Source organism: Rousettus aegyptiacus, unplaced genomic scaffold (genome assembly GCF_014176215.1).
Source record: "Rousettus aegyptiacus isolate mRouAeg1 unplaced genomic scaffold, mRouAeg1.p scaffold_m13_p_2, whole genome shotgun sequence".
NCBI lineage: Eukaryota > Metazoa > Chordata > Mammalia > Chiroptera > Pteropodidae > Rousettus > Rousettus aegyptiacus.
The window spans coordinates 43,629,872-43,652,752 of NW_023416295.1; the positions used below are offsets into that span (position 1 = coordinate 43,629,872).

Consider the following 22,881-nt stretch of genomic DNA (forward strand, 5'->3'; position numbering starts at 1 on the left):
TGATCTTCAAAATACTGGCCTATGAGGAGTACATGTAAGATTCCAATTTACCTTGTTGCCTAAATATTTTGCAGTTTAACTATGTATTATTGTTCTATTTTAGTGGAAATGAAATCTATTCTTGCTCTGAGTTATTCTGATTCAATAAACTGGAATTACAAGCTGCAGAATATGAAATCACCACACGCGTGTGTATATATATACACATGCATACATACATATATACACACACACAAACACTCTGAAACCAATGTGGAATACAAGCATGCTACAATCCTGTTAACAGCTTAAAACACCCAAGGCTTCAACTCACAATTTACCTTAATGTTTTTAACTATTAATGCTAAAAATCCTAATACTTGCTACAAAAAAATTCAAAATCACAATTATCAAAACCCTACCTCACAAACCTATCAAGTTTTAAGGTTATTCTCTTCCCTTGATTCAAAATGCAGCACTGTAGTTTTGACTTAATGAGTTTTCCAACCCGTTCTCACACCAATATTCAACCAATGCCTTTAAGAAACATCCAGAAAACTTTTTCTCAATTTTCACTTATCCTTACCTACACCCCAAATAAAATTAGATTCCTCTTATCACCCAAGATCTCATATTGTCCAAGACAAACCCTTTAGTTGTGTTTTCTGCTTACAATTTTCTTCCCACGCCTATTTCCCATTGAATACAATCCATTCTTTAAATCAACTGACATGTAAGATCTCATTCCAAGTTTCCTGTTATTTTATTACTAGTAAAGTATGCAATAATCACCTATAATAGCATTTAAGTTACATGAACATTGTGAAGTGACAAAACACACACACATTTCTAAAAATATTTTAATGAAAAAGTTATCTTTCTGTAAACATTTCATTATACCACAAATGAAACATTTTAATCCATTACAGGCCACCTCAAGTCAGAAAACATTTGAAACTTAAAATTTTGAGTATATAGGCTAACAATCCTTACATTACCCCTGCACATTAGCATGCTTATCCCCTTTGTGACATCAATTACTGGAACCCCAAGAGATACTGTCATTAACTAGCAATGTTTCAAATTGACTTCTATACTGAAGCTCATAAAACCAAGGTTATTTTAATTGGTTGCTTAACTAATGGGTCTTTATTACCAAATTTTCTTCTTTGGGACATGAATGTAAAAAAAAAAATTTTGAAGAAACAGTGTGGCAAGCAATAACCTCTTGAGTTGCTTTGACAGAATCAGTTGTTTGCCTTGTCTACTTCCCTTATGAATGTCGTCCTTTTATTTACCGGTACCATGACTTTAAGAGTACTTTTCAGAAATGACAGTGGGACTACATTTAAATAAAATCACTTTATTACCGAAAGAAATGAGTTGGACTGGAAAGAGCAATGCCTTTAAAAAAGGAAAATGTTTCCTATTTTAGGAAATCTGCTTCACTAAACCCACGTTAAGAAAATTTACCGAAAGGCCAATTATCTTGTTCAACACTTCATTCTATTGGTGATGCGTAGAAATTCAGTCCTGATTTAAAGAGAGCCAACCAGTCATTTTCAGAGTTAAACTCTGGCAAACTTTATATAAGAATGTCATTTATAATTGAGAAACTAATTTTAAGCATTTATCTACCAAATGCCTTAAAAAAAAAGTGAATATCAAATCTCAATTTTTAACAAGCCCTTTTGGGGCAACAATAGCCCTTATGAAATCAGCAACTGAACTAAGAGTTTATTCTTTGGGAAAAGTTGTCTTTTTAAAAGGAGGATTCTAAGGCCATACCACTCTGAATGTGCTGGATCTCATCAATCTTAAAAAAGGAGCATTAATGTAATTAGCCTCCCCCCCTCTGCTTCTGCTTAATAGGTTAGGTGACCCCCTCCAAAATAAAACCCCAAGGTATCCTTAGTCCAAATAATCCCCTGATATTATATATGAGGCCACTTGAACAAAGACCATTTTTATGTATCATCTGGCAATTTAAAAAGTTCACTCCAAGGTGTTTTTCCTAGAACAAGGATTGACGGCTCAATACTTTTTCACTGCTGTAATTGTTAGATCATGCTTAATATAAAAATTTCACAAAATTTGAGGTTACTCCCTTCCTTTCTCATCAAAAATTTACTTTACCCTAAAGACACCAATAATGAATTGTGTACATGAGGCCACATCTCACTCAAGACTGAACACTCATGGTTAGTGCAGGTTAATTTTTAAAACTTTAAAATGTGTTGGATGTGGTTCATCTGAACAATTTCACTAATGTATCTAAGTTTTAAATATGTAATATAAATTTGTAGGGAAACAAATGGTGTCATCAGGTTTTACTGTGAGCTACAAACCTTACCCAGCCAGAAACCTTCGTATTTAAGATGGTAGGAAAGACATTCCTCATTTAGGCAAGTAGGTTCTCATTCAACCTGCAAATCAAAAAGATTACTCTTACCTTGCTTTACAAAAAATTACTCTTTAATTAGTGAAAAAAATCAAATTCAAGCCTTACCTAATGCTTATTGCCCTTCCTTGCAGGTCTAAATGCTAGACCTAGTGACTGTGGCAACTATCTCTCATTGATGTTCCAAAAGGCGAAGAGCTCCTTCCTGCTACTTTCTTCGATATTTCAGTTGTAATAAGCAGATTTAACTAGCTTTTGTAAAGTTGCTCACTATCACCATAGTATCTTATGCCTTCACTTCTCTGTAGTTGATGCTCTTGCTGCTGCCTTGTCATTCTTTATTTATGCTGACTTGTCCATACTCAAAAGGCTGCTGAAGTCCTGTCTTAGTGAGTCTTTGATCCACACTGTGCTTAAAAAGCACATCTTAGGTCCATTAAAGCTGGTTAAATCGCTCTCCTCATGGCTTACTTTTCCACACTGTTCACAAGAACTAAGCTAATACAACTTATAAACAGGTCACATACACAGATTTCACCTGCTTATAGGTTGCAAACATCAACTTACTTAAAGTATTCACTATTAAACTAGTTCCAGAACACAAAAAGTTTGTTAACAGTACAATTAACTTCATATGCCATTAAAGGATACTGTCAAGGTTGTGTCAAACAATTCCACAAACATAAAAACAGGAAATGTTTATCTCCCCCATTCCTTCAACCTTTATTATATGAATAAAAGAACTTGAGACAATTTAGCTCGATTTTAATAAAATGTTTCCCAAGCATTTTGACCAGGTACCCAGCTTTAAGTTATAAACATTGACAGTGTCCATTTGTATAACCACACTTGAAGTTGTTAAAGACTTAACCATTTTCTAATATTTTCCTATTGTCTACACTGCTTATTCACATATGTCCATTAACAAATGGTGTGTTGTCTGTTACATTTATTGGTTTGTGAGTGTTTTCTGGAAAACTTCAGTATCTGTGAAGACCGATTTCCATGCTGGCATCGCATGCATCCAAATATTAATGCACAGAGGCACAGAATTAGAGCAACATGAGAGCAAATGCAAACACTAGCACGCCCCATTCCCCTTTTTATTGCTTGTTTTGCTTAGTACTTCTTAAAACAAAAAGAATCTTGAAGTCAATGTTCAACTGCCAAAGAAATAACAGCAGGGCACATACTTAGGGCTCAAATGAAATTGTAAGCAGTAGGCTGGCGCAAAACAGTTGACATTGGTTTATATATATGACCTTAATATCTAAAATTCTCAACCAGGGTCTTCCAAACAAATTGCTCATACCAACATGATTTAGATTCAAGCATACACAAGGAATAACAGTGTGTTCTTTGGGATTTTGAATAACTCAAGACTATGCAAATTTGAATTCAGGTCTTTGGGAAGTGAGAAGCTTGTACTAAGCAACAGTGGTACACATCTACTGCATTAAGTCAATTGGGACAACTGTACCTAGACTGCCCTTGGTAACAACCAATACAATGTAGAGGGTACAAACAGTAAAGCATGCCAGCCGGTTAAGGATTCAACAATGCATGATTTTTATTCTGTTGCTTTAAGAGCTTGTATCAAAAAAATATATTAAACCAAGGGGGAAAAAAACTGAAGATCTATGGGCCTCTTGTGCTTTAAAAAGGGGGGGAGGAAAAATGTAGCCACTAATTTGCTCAGATATAGCAGGCTTAGTGGTCCTGTATTTTGAAAAGATTCTATGAATAATTTTTAATGTAAGAGGAAAAGGAAAACATCCACTACCCCACCCTTTCCAGACCTTAAACAGAGGGCAGTAGACATTCTTTACACCCGAATAAAACTATGGCAGCAGTTCACATGTGACCAAGGTGAATGTAGAATGGAGATGTTCCAAACACAGCTAGGACTCTCAGCAAAGCTAACACACTAAAATCATGATTACATTTTGAAAGAAAATGCACAAAAACCAAATAGGAATTGAAATTTTTCATTTGAAGGTAAATCTTAACGCTATTAAAGTCACAAATATGCTAATTTAAATACCCAATTCTATTTATCTAAAACACACATTGCAAACATACAAGTATCTATTCTCTCCACATGTCAGAGCCCATTTATTTCATGGTTTGGAAATGGGGAGAATAGATTCCCCTTAACTGCAAGTCGGCAGGTGTTTCTTTACAGTTAACTTTAGCAAAATTCATACAAAATAGTAATTAACAATGATCTTCTTTACTTGTTAACTCACAAGGAAACACCTTCAAAACTGCATTTTGTTAAAGTTTCTGTACTAAAATGTAGAAAAACTGAACTACACAAATATTGAAAAGTTAAAAATTCCTTAATTTTTTATTCCTGGTACCACTACCACAATTTACAGGGCAATATACCTGATGTAATGAAAAGAAAAAGAAAAAGACAAAGCTACAACAGATAAAAGACCTCAGGAATGTACATCTAATTGACACTACATTGCATTAATCAATAGCTGCACTTTTTGCAAACTGTGGCTATGACAGTCCTGAACAAGAAGGGTTTCCTGTTTAAGCTGCAGTAACTTTTCTGACTATGGATCATCGTTCCTTCTGTGGCAGATTTTTACAGTTCCTCTAATGCATTTGGGACGACTGTCTCAAAGTAACCTGCAGCTTTCCTGACAACTCCTCGCTCTCTCTCCTGCTAAGAACTGTAGCCTGTTGAATAATACAGGATAAAAAAATTATTACACTCAGTGAACAGTTCCACATATGCTTTATCATCATAATAAAAATTTAAAGATACCTACCCTTTTCTCAGTTTTTAGAACCTTCTGCTACCATATCCACCACTTCCACCACCAGATCCATAACCACCTGGAAATATATGCAGTGTTTTAAATGAAATATACCTAAGTTTTTAAATTTAAAAGACAATGATGAATTTTTGATGAAAAAAAATTATTTACCACCATAGGGACTGCCCGAGCTTCTTCCACCAAAACTTCCCCCCCCTTTCATGGGTCCATAATTTGATTGCTGTTGTCCACTGTAATTTCCAAAATCATTATAGTTCCCACCACCACCATAGTTACCTGAAATGACAAAGGTTTCATTTATGGTTAACTTACACAATTACTTCTCTCTTCTAATATATGTACCTATTATTCTTTTGATAATCATGGCAACATGTTATACAATGTTTTTAAGCAACCCCTTTGAAAAAATATTTTACAGAACTACCAAACTCCACCACGAACAGAGGTCCATCAGCAGACCTCAGGCTTGAGTAGGGGAAAAAACACAGTGGAAGATGGTCTGAAGAATATGTATCTAGATAGCTGCCATGTTGTTCATACCTGAGGCGACATTTTAGCACATGTTCTCTCCATATGCTAACACTATTAAAACTGTTAGTTTGATTCACAAAATTCTGATGCAGTACAACTTTGAAATCAATGACAGAGAAAGTACCCTAAATTGACAATTAAGAAAAACCTACTGATAACTCTATATAGTATCATGGAGCAATGATGTAGATTTGCTTACCGTCTCCAATATATCTGTGACACAGACTCAAAGTACTTTTGTCACTTAGACTCCAGGTGACACCCCATTCGTTTTAACATGTCTGTACATTAAAGTTACAGTTCCCATTTTCCCACTTAAAAGTGCCAAGGATTAAGTAAAATTCTGACAGATTACTAATACATGCCCATTTAAACTATAAAATGAAGAGCTGACTATATTCCACCAACTTACTAAATAACCAGCAACGTGAGAAAATTCAGTTCGATTACCTACTGAATATTTTCCAATTTTATACATCGTGAAATGTGACCAAATTCTACACTTTAATACTTTACATCTGTAATAAAACTATAATGAATATTTAAAACAAGTGAAAACTTACCGCCAAAATTTCCCCCTTCATTGTAACCATCATATCCTCCACCACCATATCCACCACCTTGGTTTCCATATCCTCCTGGTCCACCACCACCACCACCACCATAGCCTCCTCTACTACTATAACCAGGACCACCGCCATAGTTGCCACCTAAAAAAAAAAGAAAAAAAAATTGGGCCACACACACACAAAAAATATGAGTCAAATTATTGAATTCTAGTTTATTATGTTACATTTAGAACACTGTAAAATAAATTAATTAATTGATTTAACACTTCAACAGCTGGTTAATAGAATCCCAAGAATCTAGGTAGAACAATTTAAGATGAATGATTAAATATCTTGACACTAAAAGCTTTTTATATTTTAAATTTCACTAAGGAAAATGATAGTCTCTTCTAAGCCAACACACGCTCAGCTACTAACTAGCACAACAAATCTTAGCTAAAAATAGCTAATGTTAAAGGTTTAGAGAGAAAAAAATCTAGTCTTATACATTATTAATATACAAAAGCACACTTTATTAAACTCTAAATTCTGCCTAAAATTAGAAAAACTTAAAACAAATAGTTAATTTTCAATAAAGCACAGTAAACAGTCAAAACATCAAACATCAGTTTTTTAAAAACTTACCATCACCTCCAAATCCATTATATCCACCATCACCTCCTCCATAACTACCTCTGCTGCCACCTCCACCACCATAGCCTCCTGAGGAAAAAGCAAGGTATCAATTAAAAGTGTACATTCAACTTACCAATAAATTTTAGGTAGACATGTACTTAAAAGTAAGATAACCATCCTACCTCTTCCACCAAAGTTTCCACCACGGCCAAAGTTACCCCCACCACCTCCAAAGTTTCCTCCACGACCCATAAAGTTGCCAGATCCACCACCACGACCTTTAACACAGGCAAGATGATCTTTTAAGAATCTTACAAATACCACTCGCATTTACTGTGAAAGTAATACATGGTCCTACTCACCTCTTTGCGATCCAGCAGACTGCATTTCTTGTTTAGAAAGGGCTTTTTTCACTTCACAATTATGCCCATTAATAGTGTGGTATTTCTGAACTAAATTTTTTTTAAATCAAACAAACAAAAGTTACTTGATGTCTGAAAAAGCACACGTATGTTATATCCTTTAGCACTACATAACTCATTAAAATATCAACATAGGGACTTCTAGAGTGGGATTAGAAAAAGTTCTCAGATATTAACATTTCCTGAGCCAATGCTGGTTACACAAGTTTAGTCACTTTATGAAAACTAAATACTTTATATGCTATCATGCACAACGTAAAATTATAAAGAATTTAGCAAATTTAGTGTAGAAAAGCCATTTCTGCTTTCTTATTCACATTCTGATAAACTACTTACCAACAATTTTATCAACTGTATCATGATCATCAAAAGTTACAAAAGCAAATCCTCTTTTTTTCCCACTCTGCCTGTCTTCCATAACTTCTATGGTTTCAATCTTGCCATACTTTTCAAAGTAGTCTCTCAAATTATATTCTTCTGTATCTTCTTTAATACCACCAACAAAAATTTTCTTCACTGTTAGATGGGCTCCAGGCTTTACCGAATCCTACAAGTAAAAACTATGATTAAGTAAAAAGAACAAATTTTTATAACAATTTCACATTATGTAACATGATATCATTAAAATACCTCTCTAGACACAGCTCTCTTTGGTTCCACTACACGCCCATCAACCTTGTGTGGTCGAGCACACATTGCTGCATCCACCTCTTCAACACAAGAATATGTCACAAAACCAAAGCCCCTGGAACGTTTTGTTTGGGGGTCTCTCATCACCTACAAAATACAAATTTTAAAGCACTGAGACATCCCCACAAATTCTTTTCCACTTAACAACTTTTTTTTTGTTCCTTTAGTAACTTACCACACAATCTGTGAGTGTACCCCATTTTTCAAAATGTTCTCTTAAACTATCATCTGTAGTTTCAAAGCTCAGACCACCAATAAACAGTTTTCTCAACTGCTCTGGTTCCTTCGGATCATGGCCCTGAGAAAAGAAAACAAACCAATATATTTTAATTATTTCTTTTAGGTGAATTGCTAAGGAAGACCCACAAGCCTTTAATCAGCTCCGAATAAGCTCAATGTTAAATTCTGTACCATTAACACTTTGTCCAATTAAAAAACGGAGCAGGATCACATATATTACACATCAACTTAGTAAAGGAACCAAACTACCAAGAAAACCTATCATCAGCCTTTCAAAGGCCAACATCACAAACTAAATTGAAGTCCAAGGGAATCCCAGAATCAAAAGCCCCTTAATTTTGAACTACAAAAGTACCTGGTAATAGATTTCAGATGTTGCAACTGAGAAACCATTTTCTAAGAAACCAAAGTTATAGAAGTGGTGCTTTCAACCATGCCAGTTTTTTTTTCATGTTTTCCCTACTCCGTCTACATCCCAACAAACATTTAATTTTAAACTATAAAATGGTGAGGTTTAACGTGTAAGTTTTGAGGGGAAAATTTAGATAAATTCACCGGTTTCAAGCAAATCAAAATGTTAAAACAGGCTATTTCTCAATAAATGGCCACACCAACACCCCCCCCAAATTAAAAAAATCCCTCACGAAACTTGATAGCTTTCTGTACCATCTGTTACAGGTTAAGTGCTACGAAAATTACCTATCTGCATTTTATCGCACAAAATTTTCTAATATATTTTATGGGGATCACAAAAAAAAAAATCATTGTATTTAACTGTGTGTATATGTATATATTATATTTCTTTAAAAGAATGTAATAATACAAAAATTGAGATTTTTAAAGGGGACTGAATTGTTTTACAACTTAACCAGTTCTTTAAAAAATTACATTAATTGCCACTAATACATGCATTAGTATATCATTCATCCAGTCCTTAAAGGGGCTCACGTTTACATTTTAAGGTCTTCCTGTGATTTCTAAAAGTGGCGACGTTAAGGCATTTAATATGAAGAGACTGTCACATGCTAGGAAAAAATGTTAAATGATTAATAGCCTCAAACATTAATTCAGTTACTCTCATCTGTTCAGTTCTTGGCTAAATGCATGTCATTAGCAACATACAACACTGACTTAAAAAAAGCTATAACCCATATAAAATTATCTCTCAAGCACACGAAAAATTCAACTGTGGTTGCAGTCCTCTAAAACAAAAATCCAAGAAACTCTAGCCAGAGCCGACCAATCAGAAAACGAGAAAAATGGAGATCAAAAATTTTCCAGTTATTTTACATCCACACTCAAATATTAGTGAGAATGGCGCGAAGATATGTATAATTTTAAGTACTTTAGCAAGAATAATAGATCAGGGAGTAATAAAAAGCAGCAAACTTTTTCAAAACTTATTTTCAACAGAATGCTGCAAAAATACGGGCAAGACAATTAAATTCTCCACGCCTTAAAGATGTCTGTAAAGCCTAGAACGCGACGGCAGAACTCCAGGAAAAGCACTGCACCCCAAGCTTAGAGGCCATTTGCAGCATTTTCTGCTGGGCCGCATCCTCCCTCTTCCTTCCAATCCCGCGCTCTTTCCTGGTGGCGGAGCGAGGCGGCGGCCATTGCGGGCCAATGCGCCATTTCGTAACGCGGCAGCGGATCAATGTCAATGTGGCCGCCGCCCGCCTGCTCGCTCGCCCGGATGTGCCTGCTCGTCCCCTCCCCTCCCCCACCGCCTCTTCTCAACCGCTCCCGCCCAGGACCGCCATGCCGCTCTCGGACTCGATCCGAAGCCGCGCGGCCGACGGGCCAGCTCCCCTCCCGAGATCTCCTCAGCCATGCCGCACCTCCGAGGAGCCACCTGTGCAGCCGAAGGAGAAAGCGAGGCGAGCGAGAGGCCCGGAGGAGGCCTCCCAGGCCCTCTCCCCTCCCCCTCCCACCGCCCGTCTCAACGCAGAGCGCGGGACGGCCGACCCGTCCACCCGGCCTCCCCGCTCCCACCGAGCCAGGCCCCCCACGCCGGCCACTACCCATCAACCCCCCACTCTCCCCCTAATACCTCCTCCCCCCGGCGGCGGCGGCGACGGCCGGAGTCGGGCTGGGGGCGACCGGGCGGCGGTTTTACCTCCATTTTGAGACCGGACTCGCCTCTTCCAACTCGAGTGCAATATGGGACCGAGAGGAAGAGGCGGGACCAATTATCACGTGACGCGCTTTCCGCGCGCCGCCGGTCTGATGGAGGAGGGGCGAGTTAGGAAAGAGGCGTGGTCAATTGGGCGCGAAGAGGGACTGGAGGAGCGGGTTGGCGGGCGGAGAGCGGGGGCGTGGCAGGCCGCGGGAGCGCGCGCGCCTCTCCAACTTCCAGGGCGGTGCCGCCCTGGCTGCCGTTCGCGCCCAGGCCGCTGAGGGAACGTCAGCTTGGGCTTGGCCAATGGCGAGCGCCCACGTCGGGAGAACGCCTCGTGACCGCGCGTCACCGGAGAAAAAGGCCTTTCCCTTTCTTCTCGGGCTTCTTTCCCCTCCCCCACGTAGGCCTCTCAGTCTCCATTTCCGAATTCTTTCCTTTGCGGGTCCCTGTATAAAACCATACTTTTTCTCTCTTGTACTTAAAGGTCGCAAGAAAGAATTCTTGGCCCCTCGCCGTCTCCTCACATGGTTCCAAATGCCAGGCACCAGTTTTTGTGATTGCGATGCCGACTGTGAGGGACCGTACTTAAAACCCCTGCGACACCGACATATGTGAATTATGGGCACTTTGGAAAGGCCTCACAACGCGGCTGACGTACTGAAATTTTACCCTAACGAGCTGAGGCAGGACTAGCCATGGTCAATTCATTAGGTACTCACTGAACTCAGATCTGTCGGCCCTGTTTTCTAACACTTTGCTAGTTACTGTGGAAAGAGCTGAAGCAACTTTTCTCACTGGTGGAATTTAAGGACTTGAATGCTTTACAAAACTTTAAAAAGTAGGTATGCTACCTGTTCGCGAGCGATTTTTACCTTTGTTTCTAATTGTGTTCTGAAGCAGTAATGAATGAGATCACTTAAAGAGTCAAAAAAAAAATAGAAATGTAATCCTTTCTGGCCTTAAGTGATTTTAAATCTCTTGACCTGACTGAGCTCCAGTTTTAGTTTTTTCAAAACAAAAATAGGATGAAATTAGGTGATCTCACCAAGACAGCTGTCAATCTCTTAACTGATGTTAAGCAAAGGTACTGATAAAAGTGACCACAACTGACAAGTCTCCCTATCCTATTAAGTAATATCCTGTATTTTAATATAGCAACCCATACTGAAGTTCCCCCCTTGGAAAGATTAGAAATTTAATTATGTTGTAGTTTTTTTTTAAGTTTGTATTAACAAATGGGAAAAGGGTCACAAATGGTCTGCTTAGAGCTTGGGAAAAGGGAGGGCGCGCGCACACACACACACACACACACACACACACACACACATAATTGTTAACGTTTATCTAGTATTGCCCAAGCAGAACAGGTATTTTTGGCAGACATGAACAAAAGATACTCTGTTCCAGGGCAGAAACCAGTTACCAGGCTTTAATATGACTTGAATGAAATAACCCTCCAAATTAGCCTCCTCCCGTTGCTCTGATTCCAATCACAAGCAAACTGTTGTGTATTCAGCTTATCAGGTACTTCCGATAGTCAACAACAGTACTTGAGACTGTAGGGAACATTTATAGCTTTAGAGTCTTGTTAACATATCAAGGTTTTGTGAGTTTGATTACTATGAAATAGTCACGGATAATTTCTGTTTCTACTATAAGTTGAAAGATGGAAAGTCAAAGGCCTTAGGAAGATAGTATTCACACCAAAGTACTCTGCGAGACACTACAAAGGTGATCATGAAGACTGATTTTCTACCAAGTTACTTCTAATTAGTAATTTCTGTTATTCTTTCTTCTTTGAATTGTATTAAATTCTTATATTAAATTAATAAATGATAGAGAATGGGATACTAAATACTTCCATCCAGGAACATAGTATATTAGTCCATTTATTCAGGTCTTTTGTCCTTCAGTAAAAAGTGAATTCCTCCCTTTGGAGTTGTGTTGTTCATCTAGACTGTAGTTTTAGACATTAGCTACTTTTTATGCTTTTGTCTAAGTTTACCCCCAGCTCTGGGGCCACGTGGTATCTCATATGAATATCCCTACTTGTGTTCTTGACCCTGTTGGACACAAACTTGAAACTTAGCTTCTGTCTATCATTATAGCCCTTGCTCTTTGAAATTGAGATAGAAAGAGAGTATATGGGTAAAGAAGCAGGACAAGTGTCCTAAGGAGGGATGGAGTGGCAGATAGCTTTATAAATAATTATATCAGGGCCTCTCAACTTCTTTCATATCAACACATACAGAAAAAGATTGTTTTTGTACAATACACTAGGTTACATAAACATTTGGAGGCATCTAAATGATAGTTTTAAAAGTTCATAACATTTTCTTTAAATTATGTAATAATAAAATGCAATGTATTAGAGAAGATATTAAATATTGAATTTGAATAAAACTTTCAGATAAAAATTTTCCACATATTTTAATGATAAGCTTGAATTTGTTTCTATGAATATATTTTGATATTAGGTTTTATGGTTGAAATGGCTTTATGCAGTTTCTAATCTCAACTTTTTAATGATAAACTCAGATTCTGAATAGTAATTATCAGTGAGGGACTATGATCACTTAAGTAGATGATAAAATATTTATAACCGTTTTATACTATCATTCAAAATTTACAGTTGTAATTAAATTTAAAGAATAACAACTCTTATTGACGAATGTAATGTTGCAATTTCATATGATAATGCAAATTGATTTCAAACTAATAGTACATTTTTATATCAGTGTTTTCACAATGAAATTCTAGCTTTCAGAACATGCATGCATTGTCAAGTTAGTCTGGGGACCATTAAAAGAGTGCACTGTCATAAAAAGGTAGAAATAGCCACTACATGTGAAGACAAATATTAAGCGCATTGCCTAGAGTTGAGCCCACCAGGAACCCCACTGTGTCCAAGCTCCTCCTCTCCCACCCTCTGACAGATTTCCCTTGGGTCTGTGTACTGTCCCCCTTGGGCACCTGGATCGCAAACTTGTACATTGACACCAGAATGTCTGATTCATGTTGGGCAGTGGAGTGCCTTACAGATAAATGCCCATGTGGCAGGCATCCTTGGCCACGCACAGACAGCCAAATTATGTGTTGCTTGTTGTCCATGGTGCTTGCTGCATCTTTGGCATACACCCCAGAGAACCCTGAGGAGCCCTAAACAAGACTGCTCATTGCCAGAGGTACTGGATCAGGCGGCTCTGGCTGCCTCTGACCCTTCTTGACTGCCTCATTGCAGGAGGGGTCAATTTTTTGCCCACATTCAGGACACCAGCATGCCATAACCCACTAGTTGGGAAGCACTGTCTGGATTGTGTGCTTCATTTTATGAATAAGAAAGCTGTAATGCAGATCAAGAAGTTGATTTTTTCCAAGATTAATAACAGATTATGGCAGATTCAGAACTAGAAGAAAGAGAATGGAAATCAAATGAAAATACTTTGGACAGGAGGATAGTAATTCTTAGAAGGGAAAAATTGTGATAGACTATAAGCTTTGTTATCTGCTACTGTATTCTAAATATCCCAATAGCTTTATTTTTCTGAAATCTTGGTTTTTTAAATAAAGCATATATAAAGTAAAACAAAAAGCAAAAAGTGTCTCCCCTCAAATCCTATTACATAGATTTGACCGCTGTTACCGATTTAGTATATATCCTTTTACGTTTTCTTCTGGGGCTACTCAATGCCCTAAGTATGTCTAATGTGTATATATAGCTATATCTGCTTCATGTATACACATATAACAAGCTATCCAGATTAATATGTAATTTCCTTTTTACCTCTACTTAACAAACCAGTCATTTATTGAACTCTTAACTATGTACTAGGCAATGTCAAGTGCCAGAAATTCTTCATAGTCACATATCTTCTACTGTTCTAAGCACCTTGTGTTCCTGATCTCATTTAATTCCCCAGACAACCTTAGGAGGAAGTCCTATTATTGTCATTTTTTAGATGTTAAAAAGAAAAGCCATGAGCCCAAAATGGTGTCGTTTGAGCTAAAAAGCCCATGATACCAAACCTGGATGTAACACCTAACCTAATTGCAGTTGCAGCCTTTTCCAAGACTGGAGTTTTAAACCAATCAGTCTGGAATTTCCTGGTCCACAATAGTCAGGTAATCTGCTTAATAAGACCCCCTGCCTTTCCCTAAAGGAAGATGTCCTAGCCTGAAATAATCCACACTTAACTTCTTAGTCCCACTCTCTTGCCTATAAAAACCTTCCATTTTGTACAACCCCTTGGAGGGCCTTTCCAGTTGCTAGATGGGATGCTGCATGATTTAGGAATCATTAATACAGCCAATTAGATTAAGTTGAGTTTTGAGTAAACTAGGGTTTAAGGAAGTTGAATAAATTTACCAGGATTATATAGGCCATACGACATGGAACTGAGATAGAAAGTCATGTCATAGCTAGCTGTATTTATTTTAATATTTATTTTAATATTCCTAAAAGTAAAAAGCTTTTCCTATAATATTTTCTGTCATATATCTGTCATGTTCACTACCTTTTTCATTATGTCTGCAGAGACTACTAGAATGCCTAGTTTGTAGTAGGCAATTCATTTATTTGTTGTTGAATCAATGAATGAATAAATGAGGAATGAAAGATTTTGAGTCCCTTTCAGTGCCCTACATGTTCTACTGCATAATTTGTGGACTTCATGCAAAATAAAAATTCAGGGCCCCTTGTTCAGAATTTATTAAGAATTTCAAGATAGTGATATCAGAGCATTAAGCCGCACCAAGACCTTTTTGAGCACAGGGCCCTATGTGACTACAAAGGTCATACTCTATAAAGCTGGCACTGGTACCTAGTGTTTAGAGTAGGCTCTTAGTCTCTTTTAAGCAATTTATTCATTTTCCATGTTGTGATTTGCCTCCACTTCCTTATTAGCCACTCATTTCTTAAGTGTTCAGAATTTAGTTTCTGTCCCAGGCTGTGGAAACTCTCTTTCTCCAAGGTCACAAAAAATTATCTGCCAAATTAATTTTCCCTTTTTCAATATTAATCCTCCTGTCTCAGTCAGTTCAGGCTGCTTTAACAAAATACCATGGCCTGGTAAATTAAAAACATTTCTCTCAGTGCTGGAGACAAGGAAGTCTATCATGGTGTCAGCATGGTCATGTGCTATAGAGAACCCTCTTTCTGGTTTACGGATGGCCATCTTGCTGTGTCCTCATATGACAGAGAGAGGGCTCACCCTAGCTAGCTCTTGTGTTTCTTCAAGAACACCAATAACATTATGGGGGCTCCATCTTAATGAACTTATTACTCCCTAAAAGCCCCATCTCCTAGTACCATCGCACTGGGGATTATGGTTTCAACACATGTTCAGTCCATAATACCTCCCTAGCCCAGGGATTGACGTTACTGCCCATTCCTCCTTTTCGTTTCTCTCCTGCCTTGTCTTTACTAAGGACGTTGATTCCCTCCTTTAGTGCTATCTCTACTTCCTTCTGGATCTTCCCTCTTTCACTTCTGCCCTCTCTTTCCATAAGGCATTGTCACATTGAGGTGTGGAACCTCCTGAGGGACTTTGTGAAAGGCACCCATTGCTTTCCCTGGAGTGGTTACTTTTTTAGGAAAGACTGTGAGTAAGGTACGTGCCTGAGAACCCTTGGGGAATTTGTACATACCTGGGAGGCTGAAGTAGTGGTCAGGCTTGATTAGTGTATTGAGATGATGGAATAGATCACACCCTCCTTCTCTCTCTCTCTCTCTCTCTCACTCTCTCTCTCTCTCTCACACACACACACACACACACACATGCACACAATGCATGGGTAATTTAAAAAGTGAAGAGGTAATTTGATACCAGAAGTACTGATGAGTCATATACAATGACTGCTGTTTCTCAGGTAGGTCTCAACTGGACTTTGAAAGGCTAAAATCTTGGTATTTGTGTTTTGTTTTGTTTTGTTTTTAACAACAGCTTCCCTGTACTAGTCACATCTTTTTGAGACGAATATCTGTGATGTTGCCTGCCTAGCATCTAGTTCCCTTTTAGTGACAGCACTCCGATTTTCTTATGGGACCACCCACTTCTCATTCTTAGACCATGTGATTCCAGGGGGAGTTCATCCAATCCCTGACCACAGGGGCAGCATTTGACTGAGGCCTGGCCAATAAGAATATTATATTCCTCTACCTACAGTAATTGGTTTGAGATTGGGCAAGTGACTTATTATTTACTAATTCATTTATTTATTCAACAAATATTTATTGAGCACCAGCCATGTGTCTGCCAAAATTTTGGGTGCTAGGGATACATCACTAGGGGAAAAAAATTAAAAAAAGACAAAGTCCTTGCTGCAGAGATTCAGAACAGGTCACTTCAAAAAGTACCTCTGTGGTATGCGGATTATTTTGAGCTAAAGTCAATCAAGACCCTGCAGGCTCAAGAGAAACTTCCACCCTCCCTGCCTCAGTTAACTACCTAGAAGAACTTAAATTAGAGGTCTTGTCATAATAAAAGATTAGCAGAGATAACCTTTTTGACCTATCTATATGACAGGGCAAACTAGTAATTATGAACATCTGCTCTTTTTATTTTCCTGCAATGACTTTTCTCTCCTCTGAAGCCCCAAGTTACTTTACCTCATCCTTATCTCAGAATGCCGTGTATACCTCATTTTCCCTTTCTGTCTTTGAACCTCTCATGTTTGTGGGGTCTCTGATTCTCTCATGTATGTGGGATTCCCATACAAATGTATGTAATTAAATCTGGTTATTTTCTCTTATTAATCCATCTCATGTAGGTTTAACTATTAAACCAGATGAAAGAAACTTGAAGGGTGGAGGAGGAGCTTACATTCAAAATGAGAGAGACAGACAATAAACTAACTAACTAAATAAATAATATGAGATATTATAAGGTGATAAATACTGTGGAGCAAAACAGAATAGGGAAATTGGTAGAAAGTTCTGGGGGAGGCAGGAGAAAATGCATTTGGGTGGTCCAAGATGGCCTAATTGAGAAGATTGGGGTTTGAACAAAGACTTGAAGGACATGAAGGATTGAGTACTGTGGATATTGGGGAGAACAAGGAATAAGAATAAGAAAGAGTCTTGAAGTAGTGGTCTCCTATAGGAGATGAACCTTATTGTTTAGTCCTGTCCATGCTCTTTCAAACCTTCTTGATCGTCCAAGTAGCCTTCTTTGTTCCTAGTGGCTGAGGGTGTGTGTGCCACGACAAGTCAGTAAAAGGGAGACTCTCAGTTAGCACCTAGATGCAGGCTGATTGGAAGCTGGATCCTCAGGCAGTAGCAATTAGGCTTCTTTCAGGGAAAGTCCAGGAGATGGGTATTTCTGTCTACTCTCCTTCTGCATTGAGCTCTGGAAGTAGGAAGGGGAACGGCCAGTTAAGAACTGTTTGTTTCCAACAGAGTAGAAACATTTGAAAATGCAAGAGAAAGGAAAATTGATGCATGAAGTAAGATCGTAGAAGGGCTCTAGATCAGCAGAAGAGCTCTTGGGAGCAGAGAGAAGGATTAGCCCTTTACTGGGGAGGCAGTTGTCTCACTCAAGGATGAATATGGTACCAAATAAGATTGTTGGTAAGGTCTCAGGACCTCAATGCTTGACGGCCTCTGCTCTCCCTAGCGAGTAGGAAACAAAATTATCTGCTGAGATGGTTAGGGATGGTGGAAGCTTGTGAAATTTTGAAAAGCTGTTGTGAAAGAACTGATGAGGGCCTCCAGAAACCCATTTTGAGGTCGGGAAATCAAAAACTGGGGTGGCTCCAATTTCCTTAGCTGAGTAATTTTTTCCAGATAGTCTCGGCAGACTGAGAGCATGAGCAAAGAAATCAGCCAGTCATTTTGGTCCAGGATTATGGAACTGGACAGGAGGCCTTGGGAAGCAATGGAGTTGAGAGTATTGATGAGTGGTTGAAGTCATGGGTCATGAAGACTAGATAAAGAAGTAAAAACCGTGATGGATTGGAAGAAAATCGAGCAATCCAAGGGACCAGATATTGAAAAAGGAGTGTGAAAATAACTAGGCAGAACAGCTAGAAGGATCAAAGATTGTTGTCCAGTGGGACATATGAGCATAAGATGTCAGAGGAAGAATCCCCTGTGATGATAAAATTTATAGAACTGGGTGGCTGAAGTAGAGGGGAGATGATGCCTCCTGGGGGTGAAAGGGTCAGGGAAATGTGAAGTCAGAGTGTTAGGCTAGTTGGCCAAGGACATTGGACTTATCCCTGATGATAATAGGGCTTGGAGGAGAGAAGAAAACTGTGTTGAATACCACATCTTCAATTAATATAGGGAAGTGAGAAAACAGCTTAACGGCTAGGGATAAAATATGTAGAGAAAATAAGGTGACTTTTTAAGGAATTCGATACTAGGTCCTTGAAAGAAGATTGAAGGTGAACTTTTGAGTCAGCAGAGCCAGCTTCTGATACTTAGTAGCTGTGTAAATAATGGTATTTTCTTTAAAGGGTTAAATGAGATAACATTAGATGAGATAATACCCAAAAGTATACTTACAACACAGTACTACATGGGAAGGGCTCAGGAGTGGAGAAGCCGAAGGTGAACTGTCAGCTCCAGTCCCGGAAGCAAGGGATAGAATTTTGAATGGGTCACAGAGCAATCTCAACATGAAATGGGAGCCAAATATTAGGAAGGAGATAGGTAGATGAAGTAAGAGGAAAAAGATAGGAGCCTAGAAAGAGGATGGACTTAGTTTTAGTGGACAGGCTCCTCAGCTCAGGATTACTTCCATACAACTGGGGTGCTGTATGTAACAACTTGGACTTGGCAGTTTTTACTGTGGTATCTTGGTAGCTACTAGTGGCCAGTCCTGAGTTTTATCTTCATTTCTCAACCTCAGTTCTTCATCACTGGCAACCACCACTACCCCAATCACCCTAATTTTGGTGTATTTTGCTTTAATTTTAATATCGTGCAACACCTGGCTTCTGTGCAGCTAAGAAAGCTCAGAGTACACACTGAATGGAAATAGTATAAAATGTAAGACTATGAAGAAAAAGAATTTTAGTGTCGTGGTTGCTTAAAGTACAGTTGGTTTCAGCTACTGTTAGAAAGAAAATAATCCGATTGAAAGAAATGAGACTAACATCCATATTGTCTAACAGACATTAAATTCTCTCTGGGCTCCTTTTCCCTCATTTAAAAAAAAAATATAGATGATTTCAATAATACAGAAAAATCGAGAGAATTGTATACCTTTATGCCCATCAACTAAACTCAACAATTGATAATAATCTGCAATATATTCTTTCTTTATGTATCTGTATGGAAATGCATTGCCAACCTTATGACACATTCCCCCTAGTACTTTATAGCTTGCATTCTCTTACATGATCACATTATCATGTTTTAAAAAATGTATTAAATATTGTATTTATTAAATGTTTTATAATTAATTGCAGCTATTATTCCTTTCGGTATTTAAATTGCCCCAATTTGACTTTTATGGTTTTTTTTGTCATGCCCTTATGAGTCTTAAAGAGGGTGCCTAAATTCTCTTTCCGGTATATTTGAATTTTACTAATCAAAACGAACTCTATAAGGTGGAATTTTAGGCAATATGCAGAACAGATTTAGGGGTGAAGGGGGGAAAGAGTGGCTCTTATATAGGTAGACCAGTGAGATTGTCCTTGGAATCAGCCCTCCTAGGCTCATCTTGACCTGGAGAATCTTCCCTTCCTTCATATTTGAGCCCCAGATTCACCAAAAGCTCTCCTGTTTTTAATAATTTATTGGCAGCAGGAGGCTGAAATTACTATATGAATATTTTGCTTGTTTATAAATTAAGAACTGCCTGCTTTTATGTGTGGGAAGAGTGAAGATAACTCTGACCCAAGTATAATTAATTATAATTAAAGGGAAATACTCATCAGTAGTAATATGGGATATTAAATGAGGAAAGCATGTTAACATATATAGTGATATGAGACTTCTGACTGAGACACTGAGAAAGAACAGACACATGGAGCCCTCCACACACCATAATTTAGCTGTCCTGTGCCTTGTTCCTTCATGGCTTTCTGAATTTACATTGACACATGAATCCCACAGCTTTGGGTTATGTGAGAGTTATCTGTTAAAATTTCTTGTGACAGTAATACCTTAACACAAAGCAAATGTTTTCAAAGGGTGGGGGCTTGGGTCACTGAATCAGATCAGGGGAGGAATTGATTTTGGACAGAGGCTCTTTCAGTAAGTAGCCTTGCAAGCTGAGTTTTTAAGAGAGGGTTTTTCTAAATTCCTTTAATAGTCACTGGCTGAATCAAGAGGGACCAGCTCATAAAGTTCTGTGTTATAGAGAGGATACTCTTCTGTTTATATTAGCAAAACCACAAGTCCTGCTGCTCAATAACAGAAAGAGGGAGAATAGTTAGATTAAATTTTTCTGCAAGTAAAAAATTGCTTCAGATAATAATAAACAAGGTAGAAGTTTGTTTCTCTATCATGTTCTAGAAATCTTTTTAGTTTACGAGCTTGTCAGTCCAAGTATGCGATGGCATTCCATGAGACTTAGAGACTTAGACTCCTATAATTCCAGAAATTAAATCTACGTTGTAGCCAGCAGGCAGGACAAAGTGGGGGAAAGAAAGATACATCACCTTTCTTTAAGGACATTTGCTATAAATTGCACACAAAATCTATGTTCATATCCTGTTGGGCAAAACTTAGTCACATGGCCATAACAAACTGCAATGGAGCCAGAAAATGGGAACTCTATCATTATGGAAAAAGGGACATAAAGATATTGAGGAAATAGCTAGCACTTTCTGCCACAGAAAAAGAGGTAGTTTGAAGAATGAGACTTCAAGATGGAGGGCAATACTGAGTGAACAGTATTGTAACAGGGTAATAGGGAGCTTTGGGTGGCCCAACGGCAACCCAATGTGAGGACATTGAGTGTCAAAAGTAGGTTAGTTCTGGGTACGTCAAGAAGCTAGGAAATGGGTTTTGCTAGCTTAGAAAGTAACAAAGAAATGTTCCCTATCCTGTAATTTCAGCTAAGACTGGTCCCGTCCTGTCTTTGCTATAAACTACTTTATGCAGAATGGTTTCTTTCTTCAGAAAATACGTTCTAAGAGGGAAGGGAGCCTGATGAGTATATTTCTTCGTCATACCGCCTGAAGAATTTGGAGGTAGGTCTGAGGGGAGTAGGAAAGGCCTTAATGAGAACCTCTAATATGAGACCTCGATCTTGGCCTACTGCAGCGTCTGGCTCCAGTGAGTAGCAGCAGGCGAAGGTATATGCACTTTGTGATGTGCCCAGCTCTGATGCCTTCAGTTTCAGAGGAGGCTTTGCTTTGTTTCAGCTTTCATTTTATGGGCATAGAGACCACACAATATAGTGATTTACAGCAAGTATTTGGGACTTGGACTGTCCAGATTTGAACCCCAGTACTACTTCTTGGTACCTCTGTAACTTGGAATAAGTTATTTAATTACTCCTACAGGATATAAACAAGACCAGACATCAATTATCATTGTAAAATTGAATATGGTTGGTCCTACCAAATGGAGAGTGTTTGCCTGTACCTTACAAAAAAAAAAAAAGACGTTTGGGATTCTATCTATTTTGACTCTATAGCACTATACAGCGTCTCTCTTATTATGTCAGATTTCTTACCTGATGTGGTATTGTTTGGGGTTTTAACAAAGTTTTTATAAGATTCTTAAAATGATTAAATTAATTAAAATGTGACATATAGAAAAAACTCAAAAAAGTTAATTATTATGCATTATTATTATTATGACTCATAGAACAAAATGGAGAAATGACTGAACGAAAATAGAACTCTAAGAAGTCTACTTGGGCTCAGAAAATAGGTGTTTTTTGATTCTTTGTAGATGTTTATGTAGCCTGATGTAGGTGGTGATAACCCATACTTTCAAAAGTTAGTGAATGAATAAACGTGCTTTCAGTTGTGTTACCAATTCATAAAATAGAAATAACCCTAAATCTATAGGAAATGACAGACACAAATGGGTGAAGGCTGAGTTAATGAGTTATTCTTACAGTTGAGCAATATTAAATCCAAACAATGTTATTCTACCCTTAATGTGACAGATCTATGGTTTTGGTTAGTCCCTTGCAGCAATTATGAGAATCATAAACCTGAAAGTACAAAACGAAGTACAATTCAGATTGTGGTTGGGAGTAAACATAATAGAACAAAGCAGGACTACTAGTAAAAACCTGATATAATAGTAGAAACACTATGAAGGGTTATAGGGACAGAGTAGATAGAATACTGAATGTCCTCCCCGACCCCTTTTTTTGCAAGATACAGATCTCCATTTGGTAGGGCTAACCATGTTGGATTTATAATGATAACACATCTCTGGTCTCATTTGTATCTTATAGCTTATTCACAGAGTGTGTGCTAGCTACCATATGTTCTGTGTTTACTTCAAACTTACAATATCAACTGTGAATTCTGTTCAGTCCAAATACTATCATGCTCTTGTAAAGTTGTAAGTTTAAAATATTGTTACAATATTTTAAACACT

At 38.0% G+C, this 22,881-nt stretch overlaps 1 protein-coding gene across 5 annotated transcripts; it reads right to left on the reverse strand.

Annotated features, from left to right (window-relative positions):
* Nucleotides 1-718: 718 nt before the first annotated feature.
* HNRNPA3 (heterogeneous nuclear ribonucleoprotein A3) lies at nt 719-10,444 on the reverse strand. 5 transcript variants are annotated; one of them, XM_016152607.2, is made up of 11 exons: nt 10,296-10,444; nt 8,178-8,300; nt 7,943-8,089; nt 7,649-7,859; nt 7,253-7,342; nt 7,073-7,168; nt 6,900-6,977; nt 6,270-6,416; nt 5,326-5,451; nt 5,167-5,233; nt 719-2,405 (listed from the first exon to the last, which is right to left on the reverse strand). In XM_016152607.2, exons 1-10 carry the CDS (start codon nt 10,365-10,367, stop codon nt 5,181-5,183), a joined length of 1,143 nt encoding a protein of 380 aa, XP_016008093.1. In that variant the 5' UTR covers nt 10,368-10,444; the 3' UTR covers nt 719-2,405; nt 5,167-5,180. The 5 variants fall into 5 exon arrangements, with proteins under 5 accessions (XP_016008093.1, XP_016008095.1, XP_016008092.1 ...); XM_016152609.2 differs by having other exon boundaries at nt 10,362-10,439; XM_016152606.2 differs by lacking the exon at nt 719-2,405 and adding an exon at nt 3,079-5,074.
* Between the last annotated feature and the right edge of the window lie 12,437 nt (nt 10,445-22,881).